Source organism: Myotis nattereri (assembly GCF_964212035.1).
Source record: "Myotis nattereri genome assembly, chromosome: 5".
In the NCBI taxonomy this organism is placed as follows: Eukaryota; Metazoa; Chordata; class Mammalia; order Chiroptera; family Vespertilionidae; genus Myotis; species Myotis nattereri.
In genome coordinates this window covers 1,591,814-1,606,094 of record NC_138080.1, presented here as the reverse complement: position 1 = coordinate 1,606,094, position 14,281 = coordinate 1,591,814, and the positions used below count along the sequence as shown (strand labels likewise).

Here is a 14,281-nt window from a genome sequence, read left to right as displayed (position 1 = left end):
ATTTTTTTTTTCAGTCGGGAAAGATATCTCGGCTGCAGAGGCCAACCCTGAGGAGCAAGAGGTCCCAGCCTCAGACCAGACCCCCAGATCAGGGTTCCAGTGCTGAGAAGAAAAGCCCCTGTAACTTCAGGCTATAAAACCCAGTGGGGATTGTGGCTGAGTGACACAGAGGCTGCTGGAGTCCCGGGCAGTTCCTCTTAAAGGGCCAGCACATGGACTTACTCAGACTCATGCCCTCAGAACTCCAGCTCTGGGACAGAAGCTTGGAGAGACCCAAGGACATACCAGGAGGAACTGGGTTGTCTGGCATTGGGGCAAGAACTTGAGGGCACTTTCTCCCTGACTAAAGTGCTAGCAGAGGTCACTGTTCCTCTGCTGAGACCTCCCCCACTACAGAGCTGACTGGCAGCCATATTTGAGTCTCCATCAACCTAGCTCACACCTTGGTTCATTCCACCTTGGTGATTCTCTGAGACCCCACCCCATCCAATTTGCAGCCCCATCCAACCCAATTTGCAGCCCCACCCAAGCTGTTTGCAGCAGCTTTTCCATATGAATGGCCTGGCTCAGGCTTCAGACTTTGCTAAAATCTCTCAAACAAGAAGAAACTGCCCTTCATGCCTCTTAATAAGAGGTCCCAGGTCCAGCACCAGCAGCAGCCTGCCTTCACAGCTTGGCCTTCCTGGGGACTTCCAAGCCCAACACAAATAGCAACCATCTGCAGATCTCTCTGTAGCTCCTGACAGGTGTCCCCAGGCAGGGCAGTGGCTGACTTTGCGCCTCCCAGGAGGCCCCAGAGCCAGTGCACCTGGAGGACAGCTTTAGCTCACTCCAGATTACAACCCTACCACATCCACCAGTGGCACACTCAAGGGGAAGACTCAGGGAGCACCAAAGCCCTACTGAAGCAAGTCCTGCTCCATAGGGGTGTCTCCTGCACAGCTGCTCTTTCATTGTAGTCACAGCTGGTCCTCACAGCCAATTGGCCTGGAAGTCAATTCCTCCCAGTGACACCAACAGCAATCAAGGTTCAACTACAACAACACTGTGCACACAGCCCACACAGGGCCACACCTAGAGTACCCAGCTCAGGTGACTGGGGAGGCTGAGCCACTGGGCCCTACAGGACACTTACTACACAAGGCCACTCTACCAATTCTAGGAGACATACAGCTCTACCTAAGACATGGAAACAAACACAGGGAAGCAGGCAAATTGCAGAGACAAAGATACATGTCACGGTGCCCGTGCAGCAGGGATGGCCCCCGTCACAACCACAGTGCTTGAGTGTATTCTCAGCCAAGGGAGATTAGAATGGGACGCACAGGTCCGCTGAGACCCACGGGGCAGCCGTGGTGGGCTCCCGGGCCTACCCTCGGCCTACATGGCCCTCAGAGCCTGGCTCCTGCCTGAGGAGACTCTGGGTGAATGACTTGGAAGGAGTGGCCGGGAAGCCTTTAAAAGCCTTGTGTTGACCCCGATGAAACGTAATGCACATCTGCCCGTGGGATACACATTTTACATTCTCTCCAGGTGGTAGTTTTATACATACTTTTGTCAGATTTTGGAGATTCTCGGTGCCTTAAATCTCCACCTTGAAATCACAGCCCCAGAGGCAGGTGGTGGCGTCCTGGGACTTCACTCTGTGACTCGGGCGTCCGCTGCAGCCGGTTCTCAGGATCATCCAGTCATGAGGAGCTATCACCCGAGCCCCCGCTCGCACGGCCTTACTTCTTCATCACAGCCGTGACGTGAGGTGCATGCAGAGGCGCTGGGATCAAGAGGGTATTCTCTGTGCTGATTCATAAAGTTCTCATGAGGACAACAGCAACTACATGGTCATCAACTCCTGACACCACGGTATGTTCTGGAAAACGCGGAATTTAGTCCTGCCGAGCGAGCTCTTCCTGAGAGAGTCGGACAGACAGACAGACAGACAGATAGACATTGGTCCATGCACAGCTTGGAGACAGAGGCGCCCCGAGTCTGCTCAGAGGCTCCACGTGAATCTCACGGAAGGACAGCGTGGCGACCGGCATCGGGACATTTAATTTAAATTTCCATCTACGGCGCTATGGGAAGGCTGTGTTCTCAAAGGGCCTTTCTCTGTTGACCTTTAGGATAAAAAGCTTTGCGTGCAGCCCCCGGGGACAGAGGGGCTGAAGGGGCGATGGCGTGAGTCTGCCTCCGAGATGCATTTGCAGTCTCTCCGCAATGTTCCTCCCAAACACTGGCTCGTTGTCCCGGAAGCTCTCGCGTGAGACTCCGACAGTCACGTCTCCTCTGTCCTCCCAACTCAGGAGGAAGGTGTGAACCCTCCTCTAGTCCCCGAGATGACCCTTACAGGGATTGTGCATTTTCTTCTGTAGACAGAGATCTACAAATACGTTCATTTTTATTTGATTTTTACTTTCAAAAAGGAGAAAGGAATACAATGACGGCTGTAAACTCTGAGCTGGTTGGGGGGAGGTGTCAGGCATGTCACGTGTCGGATTTGGGACTCCAGCTGCCCGGTTTTAAGTCCTGCCCTGTCGTGACCAGACGGGGGACTGGACAGGTCACCTAGCTGTGCCTCAGTTTCCCACCCGTGAGAGCGGCCGGGGACATAGCTACCTATTGGATGCTGTGAGGGTTTCATCATTTCACCCCTTAGATTCACGCCCCCACGTGCTCAGCGCAGTGTACCTTTTAGTTACTATTCTAGTTATTGTTTTAAACCTCTGCTCCCCACCTCCCGCCGGGAGGAGTATGTGCAGCCATTTTAACAGCCTCCCCCACCCCAAGACCTTCATCATCCTGTGTAATGGGGTGGGGGGTTTCCCCAGTTAAAAGGGCATTCGGCCCTGACCGGTTTGGCTCAGTGGATAGAGCGTCAGCCTACGGACTGAAAGGTCCCGGGTTCGATTCCGGTCAAGGGCATGTACCTGGGTTGCGAGCACATCCCCGGTGGGAGGTGTGCAGGAGGCAGCTGATCGATGTTTCTCTCCCATCGATGTTTCTAATTCTCTATCCCTCTCCCTTCCTCTCTGTAAAAAAATCAATAAAATATATTTAAAAAAATAAAATAAAATAAAAGGGCATTAGGGGACCCGATGCCTTTAACGTGTACCTCGCAGAACCCGCCGGGGCATGTGGGAGGAGCCAGTGCTTTATGTTTGTAAGGCAAAGGGAGTCCCCTTTGGGCATCGGCATTGCCCCATGGCATGCTGGGCCTGGGGACCATGCTCCCGCGTGCATGACCATGACTGACAGCTGGCCGTGCCTGCCAGGCTGCAATGACAGCCCATCGCAGTGGTGACCAAAAACCCATGTGTATTTCCAAAAAGCCCACATCCATGGTGACCCACATGCGCACACCAAGAACACGGGCCCTTACCCAGAGGCAGGATGGGTCCCTGCGGAAACCGGCCCCCAACCCCGACCTCCACCTCCGCACCGGCCTGCGGTGCTATTTCCCGGTTAAAGTCACAGGTTATATTTGCTCTAAGGTTATTATTGGTGACATTACCTTACTTTTGCTTTTCTAATGAAGTTGATAAAGTACCTAGTTATAATGGGAGCTGCTCTGCAATACTTGTGGATCTAGATAATAAGTAACAGATGGGTCTCCACAGCACGCGGTAAAGGCAACGCGGGCTGAGGAGCGGAGCGAGGGCCCGCGCTGCTGACGGTAGAAGAAGAGCTGCCGTTTGTGAGTTGCCTCAGTCACCTGGCCACGTAGGTCAGGACTGCGCAGTTCTCTGGATTCAGGTTCTGTGGGGTTTTATTTTGTTTTCTTTTTGTTGTTTTGTCTTTATTGTTGAGAGTATTACAGATGTCCCCCTTCCCCCCATTGACCCCCTCCAACCCACCCCCGCCTCCCGTCCCAGGCCTTCAACCACCCTATTGTCTGTGTCCATGGGCCATGCATAGATGCACACAAGGTCCTTGGTTGACTACCTCCCACCCACCCTCCCTCCCCCGCCTTCCCTCCGAGATTCCGCACTCTGTTCCCTGCCTCCATGTCTCTGGATCCACTTCATGCATCCGTCTATTTTGTTACTTAGATTCCACGTAGGAGTGAGATCCCGTCATACTTGTCTTTCTCGGGAGGGCTTATGTCACTTAGCACGATACTCTCCAGGTCCCTCCGTGCTTGAGTTTTTGGTGTTTGTGTGGTTGTTGTTATTTTTTGGCCTCACAGAAAACGCCTTTGTCAGCGTTCTGTGCCCCGGCGGGTTGTAGACCGGATTATGTCCGGGTCCACACCAGTGTCTGATGTCCTCTTGGCTGTACTGACCTTGACTCCTCTCCTCCCTCGTCTTGGGCCCACAGAAGCCCAGGACCAAAGACGGTGCCTTTAGAGTTGGTGTGAGGTCGGACCCATGGGAGAGGGCTAATGGGTGTGGAAGGGTTTGGGGCTAAATGCAGTCGGCTTTGTGCAAACACTCAGTGTCTTTATGGCGATAACAATCCCTCATTAGCCCAGAGGAAGCGGTTTCCCTGGGCCTTGTGGTGCCTCCCGCAGGAGAGGGCTGGGCGAGCGTCCATCTCAGGGCCCAGGGCCTCTGCTTCCTGCTCACTCGTCTGGTGGGTCTCAGACCCTTGGGTTTGGGCCCTGGTTCCACGACAGGGAACACTGATGTAGAAAGTGGTGCCACACATCCCGTGACCGGTAAGGGTGCTGGCCCAACTGCAGTCTTCATTTTTTTAATACATTTGTATTGACTTCAGAGAGGAAGCGAGAGGGAGAGAGAGAGAAACATCAATGATGAGAGAGAATCATGGACCGGCTGCCTCTTGCACACCCCACACTGGGGATCGAGCCCGCAACCCGGGCCTGTGCCCTGACCAGGAATCGAACAGTGACCTCCTGGTTCATAGGTTGGCGCTCAACCACTGAGCCACGCCAGCCGGGCCCATCTTAGTTTTCAGAGTGACTGTGAGCATGACTTTGAAGTAGAAATCCCCCGTATGGCCTTCCACCCGCATGTGTCTGCAGGAGCCGCCCCAACCAGGTACCACTGGCTCTGTTGTCTTCCAGCTCCCGGCTCTGGAGGCTGGAGTCCCTGATGGAGGCCCTGCCCACCCAGTACACTTTCTCTTTCCTTTTTTTAAAAATAAATCTTTATTGTTGAAAGTATTACATATGTCCCTGCGCCCCCTTTGCCCTCTCCCCTCCCCCCGCCCCATGAGGCCTCTCCTCCTGGCCGCAGACAGCTGTCGTCCGGCTGTGTCCTCACAGGCTCCTCCCTCTGCTCTGAGTGGAGGAGAGACAGACGGAGAGACAGAGAGCGAGCCCACCACACCTGTCAGTTAGGGCCCTGCCCTGATGACCTCCTTTAACCTTTGTTCCCTCCCTCACGGCCTTATCTCTCAATGCAGTCACATTGGGCTCACAGTTTCAACATTCAAATTGGGGGGGATAGGGCTCAGTCCATCGCACCAGCTAAAATGATGGCTCTGCTTCTCAGGAAATCCCCTTGAGGGAGGCACTGCCTGGGGCTCCTTTGCCACTTGAGCTTTTGTACATGCTCTGTCCGCTCATTCTCTTTCCTCTTCCAGATCAGCATCTTCATGACCCACCTGTCCAACTACGGCAACGACCGCCTGGGGTCCTACACCTTCGTGAACCTGGCCAACTTCGTGCAGAGCTGGACCAACCTGCGCCTGCAGACACTGCCGCCCCTGCAGCTGGCCCGCAAGTACTTCGAGCTCTTCCCGGAGCAGAGGGACCCGCTCTGGCAGGTAACACGGGCGTGGGGGGTGGGGGGAATCAGGGGGCGGGCAGGGAGACTATGAGTGCCCATCAGGGGTAAGAGCTCAGCTGCAGAGAGTACAGCCGGTGTTTGGCACACACTTCCTTAAATAATGGTTTTCTCCTCTTCAGTGATGCGTTTTGTTTGTCTGATGGGCTAAGTGTTTGCATGTTTCTGTTGTGTTGTTTTCCTGAGGTTTCGGTTGTTGGTCCAGTTGGTTGGGGACTTCTGCATCGAGGATGTGGTTTGAGGGTTCATGTCTTCTCGGGGTGAGGGTGTCTCGCCCTGGGAATGGGAGGGAATAGACAGCCAAGCGCCATCATCTAAGGCCCCGCGACTAGACTCTGACATGGGTGTGTACAACCCAGGGCAGGGACGGGGGTGAACATAAAAAGCGAAGAGCCTTTCTTCACCACGTGCTTAACACTGTCCGTCTTTAACATGTCGCTACGTTCCTTTAGATCAGTGGTTCTCAACCTTCCTAATGCCGCGACCCTTTAATACAGTACCTCATGTTGAGGTGACCCCCAACCATAAAATTATTTTCATTGCTACTTCATAACTTTAATTTTGCTACTGTTATGAATCGTCATGTAAGTATCTGATATGCAGGATGTATTTTCATTGTTACAAATCCAACATACTTAAAGCATAGTGATTAATCACAAAAACAATATGTAATTATACATGTGTTTTCTGATGGTCTTAGGCGACCCCTATGAAAGGGTCGTTCGCCCCCCAAAGGGGTCCTGACCCACAGGTTGGCTACCCACAGGTTGAGAACCACTGCTTTAGATCTAACCAACCCTTTGCTAGGATCTGATCTATTAATAAAAGAATTGCTGCCCAGTTCAATTCCCGGTCAGGGCACAGGCCCCGGTTGGGTTTTGGGCTCGATCCCCAGTGGGGGGCGTGCAGGAGGCAGCCGATTCATGATTCTCTCTCATCATTGATGTTTCTCTCTCTCCCTCTCCCTTCCTCTTTGAAATAAATAAAAAGATATTTAAAATAAAATATAATAATAATAAAGGAATCACCAGCGCGAGGATTGCTTTCACAGACAGTGGGAGCCTCGTACCCTCAATGCCTGGGATACAGACCCTCTGCTCTGTAGCCTCAGCTGGGAAAGTCGCCTCCCCCGCTGGCTCTTCCCGATGCACCAACCGCGGGGCTGGTGAGCCGGCTGCAGAGCAGGTGGGAGGGCCCGCCGAGCAGGAGGAAGCAACAGCGTCACTCAGGAGAAATCCCTGCGGGACAGACTCAGCGTCCTCTCCCCTCTCCTCCGGCCTGTGCTGCGCTCTCCCCCAGGATCCCTGCTGCGTGTCGCAGTCTGGGTGGCGGGATCCACCCAACACATGTCCACTGAGCATCCCCAGAGGTGAGGCCAGGCTGCTGCTCGAGAGAAAGCAGGGAGCAGAGGACAAGGTTTCCTCCCAGAGCCATGGAGGGTCCCTGTGGGTCTGGCTCGCGGGGACGTGTTTCACAGGCTCCTGGAGACAACCGTGACCGTGCGCCCAGCCTGTTCTGAAGCCGCTCTCAGCGGGTTAATAAGGTGGGAGTCTCACACTCCCAGTAAGCGGCTTGGCCACCTGTGTGAGGTGATAACCCGAGAGGCCGATGAATAGGTACAGACATCTATATATATAAAAGCCTAATATGCAAATTGTCCCCTTGGAGTTCAACTGGAGACCGGGAGTTCAATCACTCGCTATGATGTGCGCCGACCACCAGGGGACAGCACAGAATAAAGGAAGGTCCCAGCTGCAGCCCAAAGGCCCTGATTGGCACTGATCCCCGGGCAGGCTTAGGGGCCCTACCCGTGCAGGAATTTCATGCACCAGGCCTCTAGTCCTTAATAAGGTGCCTACAGTCACACCCCGTCCGTGCTGAACAAAGGCAAAGCAGCGTGTCCCACACACTTGCGACGTTGATAAATCATCGGGAGTAAACCGCTCCTGTTCTCACACACGTTTGCTTATGCGATATCTATAATTCATGGCACAATAACCAGAAAAAGCAGCAACGTAAAGAAGGGTGCCGACAGCTGACATGAAAAACGAGGCAATGCTCCCAAGCGCTACTCCTTCTTCTGCTTTAGACAAAAGTGTTGTTTTCATGACGAATGTGTATCATTAACGCTGTGAGGTTTTCTTTGGGCTAGCTAATTGTGTTTTGTTTTGTTTTTACATCAGGGACACTATTTATTTGCTGAGGAGTGAATGGCATGTGATTGGGGCACCATGAGGATTCTAAATATTGAGTGTTTGTTCAGCGTGAAACACGGTGCTGGTTTGGGGGGATCGATGAACATTAGAAACGGGACGCAGAACTGTGTTTCAGGGACCACGTCGCTGTGGAGGAGGCAGAACATCTACAGACACAGGGAACGCCGGCAGGGCCTGACGGTTCTCGTTTGAAAAGCAGCACAGAGATCCGTTTCTGGGACACTCTTCCGAAATGACAGAATTCGCCAGAAAAGGCTAGAGAGTTCGCGCGGTTCTGTGACCGCTGGGGCCATTCATATCCGTTTAGAAATCTTCAGATGTGTCATCGAAGCAGAGCTCACTGTCAGAGCATCTCAGTAAAGGAGAGTAAGAGACTCCCATTGCATTCTGGGAGGTGCATCGTTAATGTGGCTTCTTCAGACGGGAGGTGACGTTGCAAACATGTCGCATGAACCAGAGCCACGCCTTCTCGGATGGATCTCAGAAGAAGGACAGGGAGGGGAGCGGACGGCGGTGAGGGTCAGGGGATCACTCTGGCCCACGGCGTTGGCAGCGGCTGCCGCGTTGAAGAAAACCTGACAGACTCTGTGGGCCACGAGCTGCGTCCGAGGCTGCTGGAGGCTCCGGAAAGATAAAGCACAAACGCTGCCCAGCTCCCTCCCGGCGAGTCTCTCCTCGCCTACTCGTAGTTACGGTAGCAACACGCCCAGCTGCAGGCCTCAGCAGCCGGGCCTGTATACAGGGTTCCGTTTCGTCAAAAACATAAACACAGCCCAGCTGGTGTGGCTCAGGGGTTGAGCGTCATCCCAGGGACCAAGAGGTTTGGGGGTTCAATTCCCGGTCAGGGCACGTGCCCGGGGTGCAGGCTCGATCCCCAGTAGGGAGTGTGCAGGAGACAGCTGACAGATGTGTCTCTCTCATTGATGTTTCTATCTTTCTCTCCCTCTCCCTTCCTCTCTCTCTAAAGTCAATAAAATCATATTTTAAAAAGCATAACTGACATCAATTAAACATTTTCTAGCCCATTCACCACAGCCCGACAGAGTCAGGTAGATCGGGCTACAGTGTCTGTCAGTCTCAGATTCCATGTGTGGGGACGTGTTCGTATTGCTAAGCGTGCATTACTACGTAGCATGGTTCGCTCTTAAAAACTCAGTCAACGTCATTTTCCATTAGATTTTTAATTCACACTTTTTTTATTTCCACAAATAAAAAGAAAACGTTCACAGCGATAATCTTTGCATTTTTTTTTAAACTTTATTCTTATCCTTGACAGCCTTTGCATGTAGTTCATCTCCTCTGGCTCCTTATGTCCATTTTCATTAGCACCTGGGCCTGTGGCCTGACAGCCGTGTCTGTGAAACTGCACTGTCACCTCATTAAAAAGTGCCACGTGAGTGTCCGCCCACGGACAGCAGCAGGGCCACCAGTGCACTGAGCTCCTTCGAGGGAGGCTGAGTCTCTCAAAGCTGTCGCATGGAGATGTGTGCCCACGGCACGCGGAAATCTGCCCCCAAGTGTGCCCTCCCCGCGTACCCCTGGGGTGGGGGGTCCTAAAAATTACATTCCCGGGTTCGTGGAAATTCACGGCTCTTTGTTTTGATAGAATAACCCTGAGGAAGCATGAAGGAGGGTTCCTCTTTTTAAAAAATATACTTTCATTGATTTCAGAGAGGAAGGGAGAGGGAGAGAGAAAAAAACATCAATGATGAGAGAGAATCATTGATCGGCTGCCTTCTGCACACCCCATACTGGGGATGGAGCCTGCAACCCGGACATGTGCTCTGACCGGGAATCAAACCTGGGACCCTTCAGTCTGCAGGCTGAGCCAACAAGCCAGAGCCAAAAGCATGGGTTTGAGTGGCGAAGACGTGGGCCGTGGGAAAGGAGGGTGTGGCCTGCTGTGTGTGTGCAGCCAAGAGCGAGCCCACAGAAGCCTGGCTTTCCCAGGTCCCGACCCCCACGCTTTGCCCTCCTGCCTTGGCAAAGGGCAATGAGCTACCTGAGCAAGCGCCTGGCACCACCGCCACCAAGACGCCATCTTCGTCGTGTTCTCTGCGAAGAAACTCAGCAAGTGGAGGCCGTGGCAGCTACATTTCTATTGCCTGACATCAAAACACAGCGAGGAATCACATGTAGTGCTTTCAACAATACAGAATTATTGATGAAAAAATAGACCCACCGTCACAAAATAATAATAACATCCACCGAGGAAGAAAGCTCTTCACAAGGAGCAGTGTGAGCAGCAGGTGTGAGCAGCAGTGTGAGGAGCAGTGTGAGGAGCAGTGTGAGGAGCAGGTGTGAGCAGCAGTGTGAGCAGCAGTGTGAGGAGCAGTGTGAGCAGCAGGTGTGAGCAGCAGTGTGAGGAGCAGTGTGAGCAGCAGTGTGAGGAGCAGTGTGAGCAGCAGGTGTGAGCAGCAGTGTGAGGAGAAGGTGTGAGGAGCAGGTGTGAGGAGCAGGTGTGAGCAGCAGTGTGAGGAGCAGTGTGAGCAGCAGGTGTGAGCAGCAGTGTGAGGAGCAGTGTGAGGAGCAGGTGTGAGGAGCAGTGTGAGCAGCAGTGTGAGCAGCAGTGTGAGGAGCAGTGTGAGGAGCAGGTGTGAGCAGCAGTGTGAGGAGCAGTGTGAGGAGCAGTGTGAGGAGCAGGTGTGAGGAGCAGTGTGAGGAGCAGTGTGAGCAGCAGTGTGAGGAGCAGGTGTGAGCAGCAGTGTGAGGAGCAGTGTGAGGAGCAGGTGTGAGCAGCAGTGTGAGGAGCAGTGTGAGCAGCAGTGTGAGGAGCAGTGTGAGGAGCAGGTGTGAGGAGCAGTGTGAGGAGCAGTGTGAGGAGCAGGTGTGAGGAGCAGTGTGAGGAGCAGTGTGAGCAGCAGTGTGAGGAGCAGTGTGAGGAGCAGGTGTGAGGAGCAGGTGTGAGGAGCAGTGTGAGCAGCAGTGTGAGGAGCAGTGTGAGGAGCAGGTGTGAGGAGCAGTGTGAGGAGCAGGTGTGAGGAGCAGTGTGAGCAGCAGTGTGAGGAGCAGTGTGAGGAGCAGGTGTGAGCAGCAGTGTGAGGAGCAGGTGTGAGGAGCAGTGTGAGGAGCAGTGTGAGGAGCAGGTGTGAGGAGCAGGTGTGAGTCCAAAGTGAGCTGCAGGAGCCAGCGCTGGGGCCACTGGAGAGCCGCGCTGGAGCCTGTTTCCTGCGGGAGACACGGGGACAGGCCCACACAGTCCCCGGGAGGTCAGCTTTGGAGCAGGTGGCAGCGCCCCTGCCCGTCAGCACTACTCTCGCCCATCCTGGCAGCCACACCCATCCACGCCCTCGCTCTCAGGCCCTGTCCTGTGTTTTTCCGATTTCATTGCAGCAACGAGGATCTGCTGGTCTGAGAGCTCACTCCAGTGGACACAGAAGTATGACCAATATCCCGGCACTATTATGTAAAACACTACCAACCAGTCCTGAGTAAGATTGTGCCAGCACAGAAATGCAGGGAGGAGGCTGGGACAGGAACTGCTGTAGAGACAGGAGCCGGGACGGCCCTCACGGGGAACATTGGAGTTGACACCTGAGGATAAGTGCTACATCCGTTAGTGAGCGAGTGGCAGGAGCCAGACAGCAAGTGCATCCATAAATGAATGGACCAGCAGGGTCCATATAGGGTCTTGGGTCAGCGTAGGGTCCTGGTCGGCAAACTACAGCTCACGAACCACATGCGACTCCTTGGCCCCTAGAGTGTGGCTCTTCCACAAAATATCACGTGCAGGCGCACGTACAGTGCGATTGAAACTTCGTGGCCCATGCGCAGAAGTCGGTTTTCGGCCTGGGCGAGTCTATTTTGAAGAAGTACTGTTGATATTTGGCTCTGTTGACTAATGAGTTTGCCGACCACTGGCCTAGGGCATCCTTTACCCTCGAGGCATCTGGAGAAGCCCAGCTCTCTCCCTGTCCAGGAACCCAAATCCCAACCATCTAGTCCTCCAGGAACTCACATCACACACGTCTAGTCATCAGATGGTGACAAAAAATTCCTTGTGGTGGGGCAGCCACCCAACGTGCATGCTTTCTGACGGGACCAGGATATCTCCCTCAGGACAGACATTGGCCACAAACCCATCCTCAGCGAAGATGAGGTCTCTGCTCCACCAATGGCCTAACTCATCTGGATAGAGAAAGGGCTGGGCTTTGTGGGGTCTCACAATGAGCACTCGCTCTCCGAGAGCTCAGTGTCCTCATTTTAAACACAGAGACGCATCGAATGCCCTCAATACCCACGTGAGGTAGATACACCAACCTTCCTTTGTGAACAAGGAAACTGGATCCCAGAGAATTTAGGAAAATTGCTGAACACTCGGGCAGTCTCCCCTGAGCTTGGACTCTTTAACAACTGATTTAAAAAGGCAGGTTTAGGGTAGTTATTAGCTAATGCTAGAAGAATTGGCAACATGTTGATCAAATTGTAAAAACATAGGCCATTGCCCAGAAAAATAGGTTATTTCCAGACTTTAGAGCAGGTGTGCGTGTGTCTGCAGCGGTGGGCACAGCATGGTGGTGGCCACAGCGTGATGGTGGCCACAGCGTGATGGTGGCCACAGCGTGATCGTGGCCACAGCGTGATGGTGGCCACAGCGTGATCGTGGCCACAGCGTGATGGTGGCCACAGCGTGATCGTGGCCACAGCGTGATGGTGGCCACAGCGTGATGGTGGCCACAGCGTGATCGTGGCCACAGCGTGATCGTGGCCACAGCGTGATGGTGGCCACAGCGTGATGGTGGCCACAGCGTGATGGTGGCCACAGCGTGATGGTGGCCACAGCGTGATCGTGGCCACAGCGTGATGGTGGCCACAGCGTGATCGTGGCCACAGCGTGATGGTGGCCACAGCGTGATGGTGGCCACAGCGTGATGGTGGCCACAGCGTGATGGTGGCCACAGCGTGATGGTGGCCACAGCGTGGTGGTGACCACAGCGTGATGGTGGCCACAGCGTGATTGTGGCCACAGTGTGACCATAGGCACAGCTAACGGGGCAGAACGGGCTCCTCGCTGACCAGCCGTGACCTTGAGCTGCCCGGACACGCCCAGCAGCCACGCCCTGCGCAGGCTGCCTGCTCCGGCTGGAGTTCCGTTTCCCTCATGGCAGGATGTCCCAGCGAGCGGTGTGGCGATTCTCAGCCTGACCCCAACCCTCGCCTTCTCCAGAGAAGCGCCGTGAAGCGCAGTGAGTCAGAGCACAGGCCCGGTCGCCGTGACAAGGACGCTCTGCAAATACAGAGGCGAGTAAACAATGTCTGCCTCCTCACAACTGTGTACAGACCGGCAGGAGGTCAGCTCCGCTCCACGTGGTCACTCAGGGCCCCAGGTGGCCGGTGCCCAGCGCACAGGCGACCTCTCTTCCGGGGCCAGGAGCGCACCAGGTGGCCTGAGGGCACCCGGCTCAGCACCCCGGGCGCCTGCTGTGTCTGCCTGGGGATTGACCAGAATTCTGCTAGACACCTTCTTGCACCAGAGGCCGGTGTCCATGGTCCGCCTGGCCCCTCTGCCTGCCTCCTGTGGGCCGGTCCTTGTTCTGGGGCCACTCAGAACCAGTGGCCCTCTGCACGCCCGGCTAGCGACACAACAGCATCCCCTGGAGCAAGGAGGTGCCACTCCAAACCCAGAGGCCAAGCAGCCCAATGCACTTTCTCAGCTGCAAAGCACAAGGACGCTCCCCTCGCTGTGAGAGGGTGTCCTGGCCTCGCCGGACACTGGACCTCAGAGACCCTGACGTCCGGGCCCTGGAACCTGCAGGGGGTCTCCCCTCTGGGCCCTGAGATCCAGGCCCTGGAACCTACTGGGGGCCTCCCCTCTGAGCCCTGAGGCCCCGGCCCTGGAACCTGCTGGGGCCTCCCCTCTGAGCGCGCATCCACCTCCGCAGGTAGAGTGACCACCTGGACCTGCCGGGTCTGACTAGCATCGGCCACCAGCTCAGCAGGCTGGCAAGACCCCAGGGATGTAACGGTGATCCGGGGCCTCCAGGCTCTGTAATGACACCGACAAGAATGAGCTTTGGAACTTATTTCTGAGAAAACCATTCTTTTGAGGAAAAGCTATATTGAACGTTTTTGCCTTCGGTGCTATTCACCTTCTTTAAAAACAAAACAAAGCTTTAAAACAAGAAGGAGAGGGACTGGGTAAATTACATAATGAGAATTGGAGTGAAGTTGAGGGTTTAACAGGGCATTCTTTCATTAAACTCTGGAAGTTCAACTGTGGTTAGCATTTCTTGACATATCTCCTACTTTTTATTAAAATACTAGAGGCCCGATGCATGAAATTCGTGCAAGAGTAGGTCTTCCTAACCCCGGCTGCCG

At 54.3% G+C, this 14,281-nt stretch overlaps 1 protein-coding gene across 1 annotated transcript in view; it reads left to right on the top strand.

Annotated features, from left to right (window-relative positions):
* The window catches only part of NDST4 (N-deacetylase and N-sulfotransferase 4), a gene marked incomplete at its 5' end in the record, with an annotated part of 164,226 nt that overhangs the window by 129,004 nt on the left and 20,941 nt on the right, over positions 1-14,281 (top strand). Inside the window, one exon of the mRNA XM_081090719.1 lies at positions 5,545-5,727. Within this exon, the coding sequence (XP_080946845.1) occupies positions 5,545-5,727 (183 nt within the window). The remainder of the gene's footprint in view (positions 1-5,544; positions 5,728-14,281) is intronic.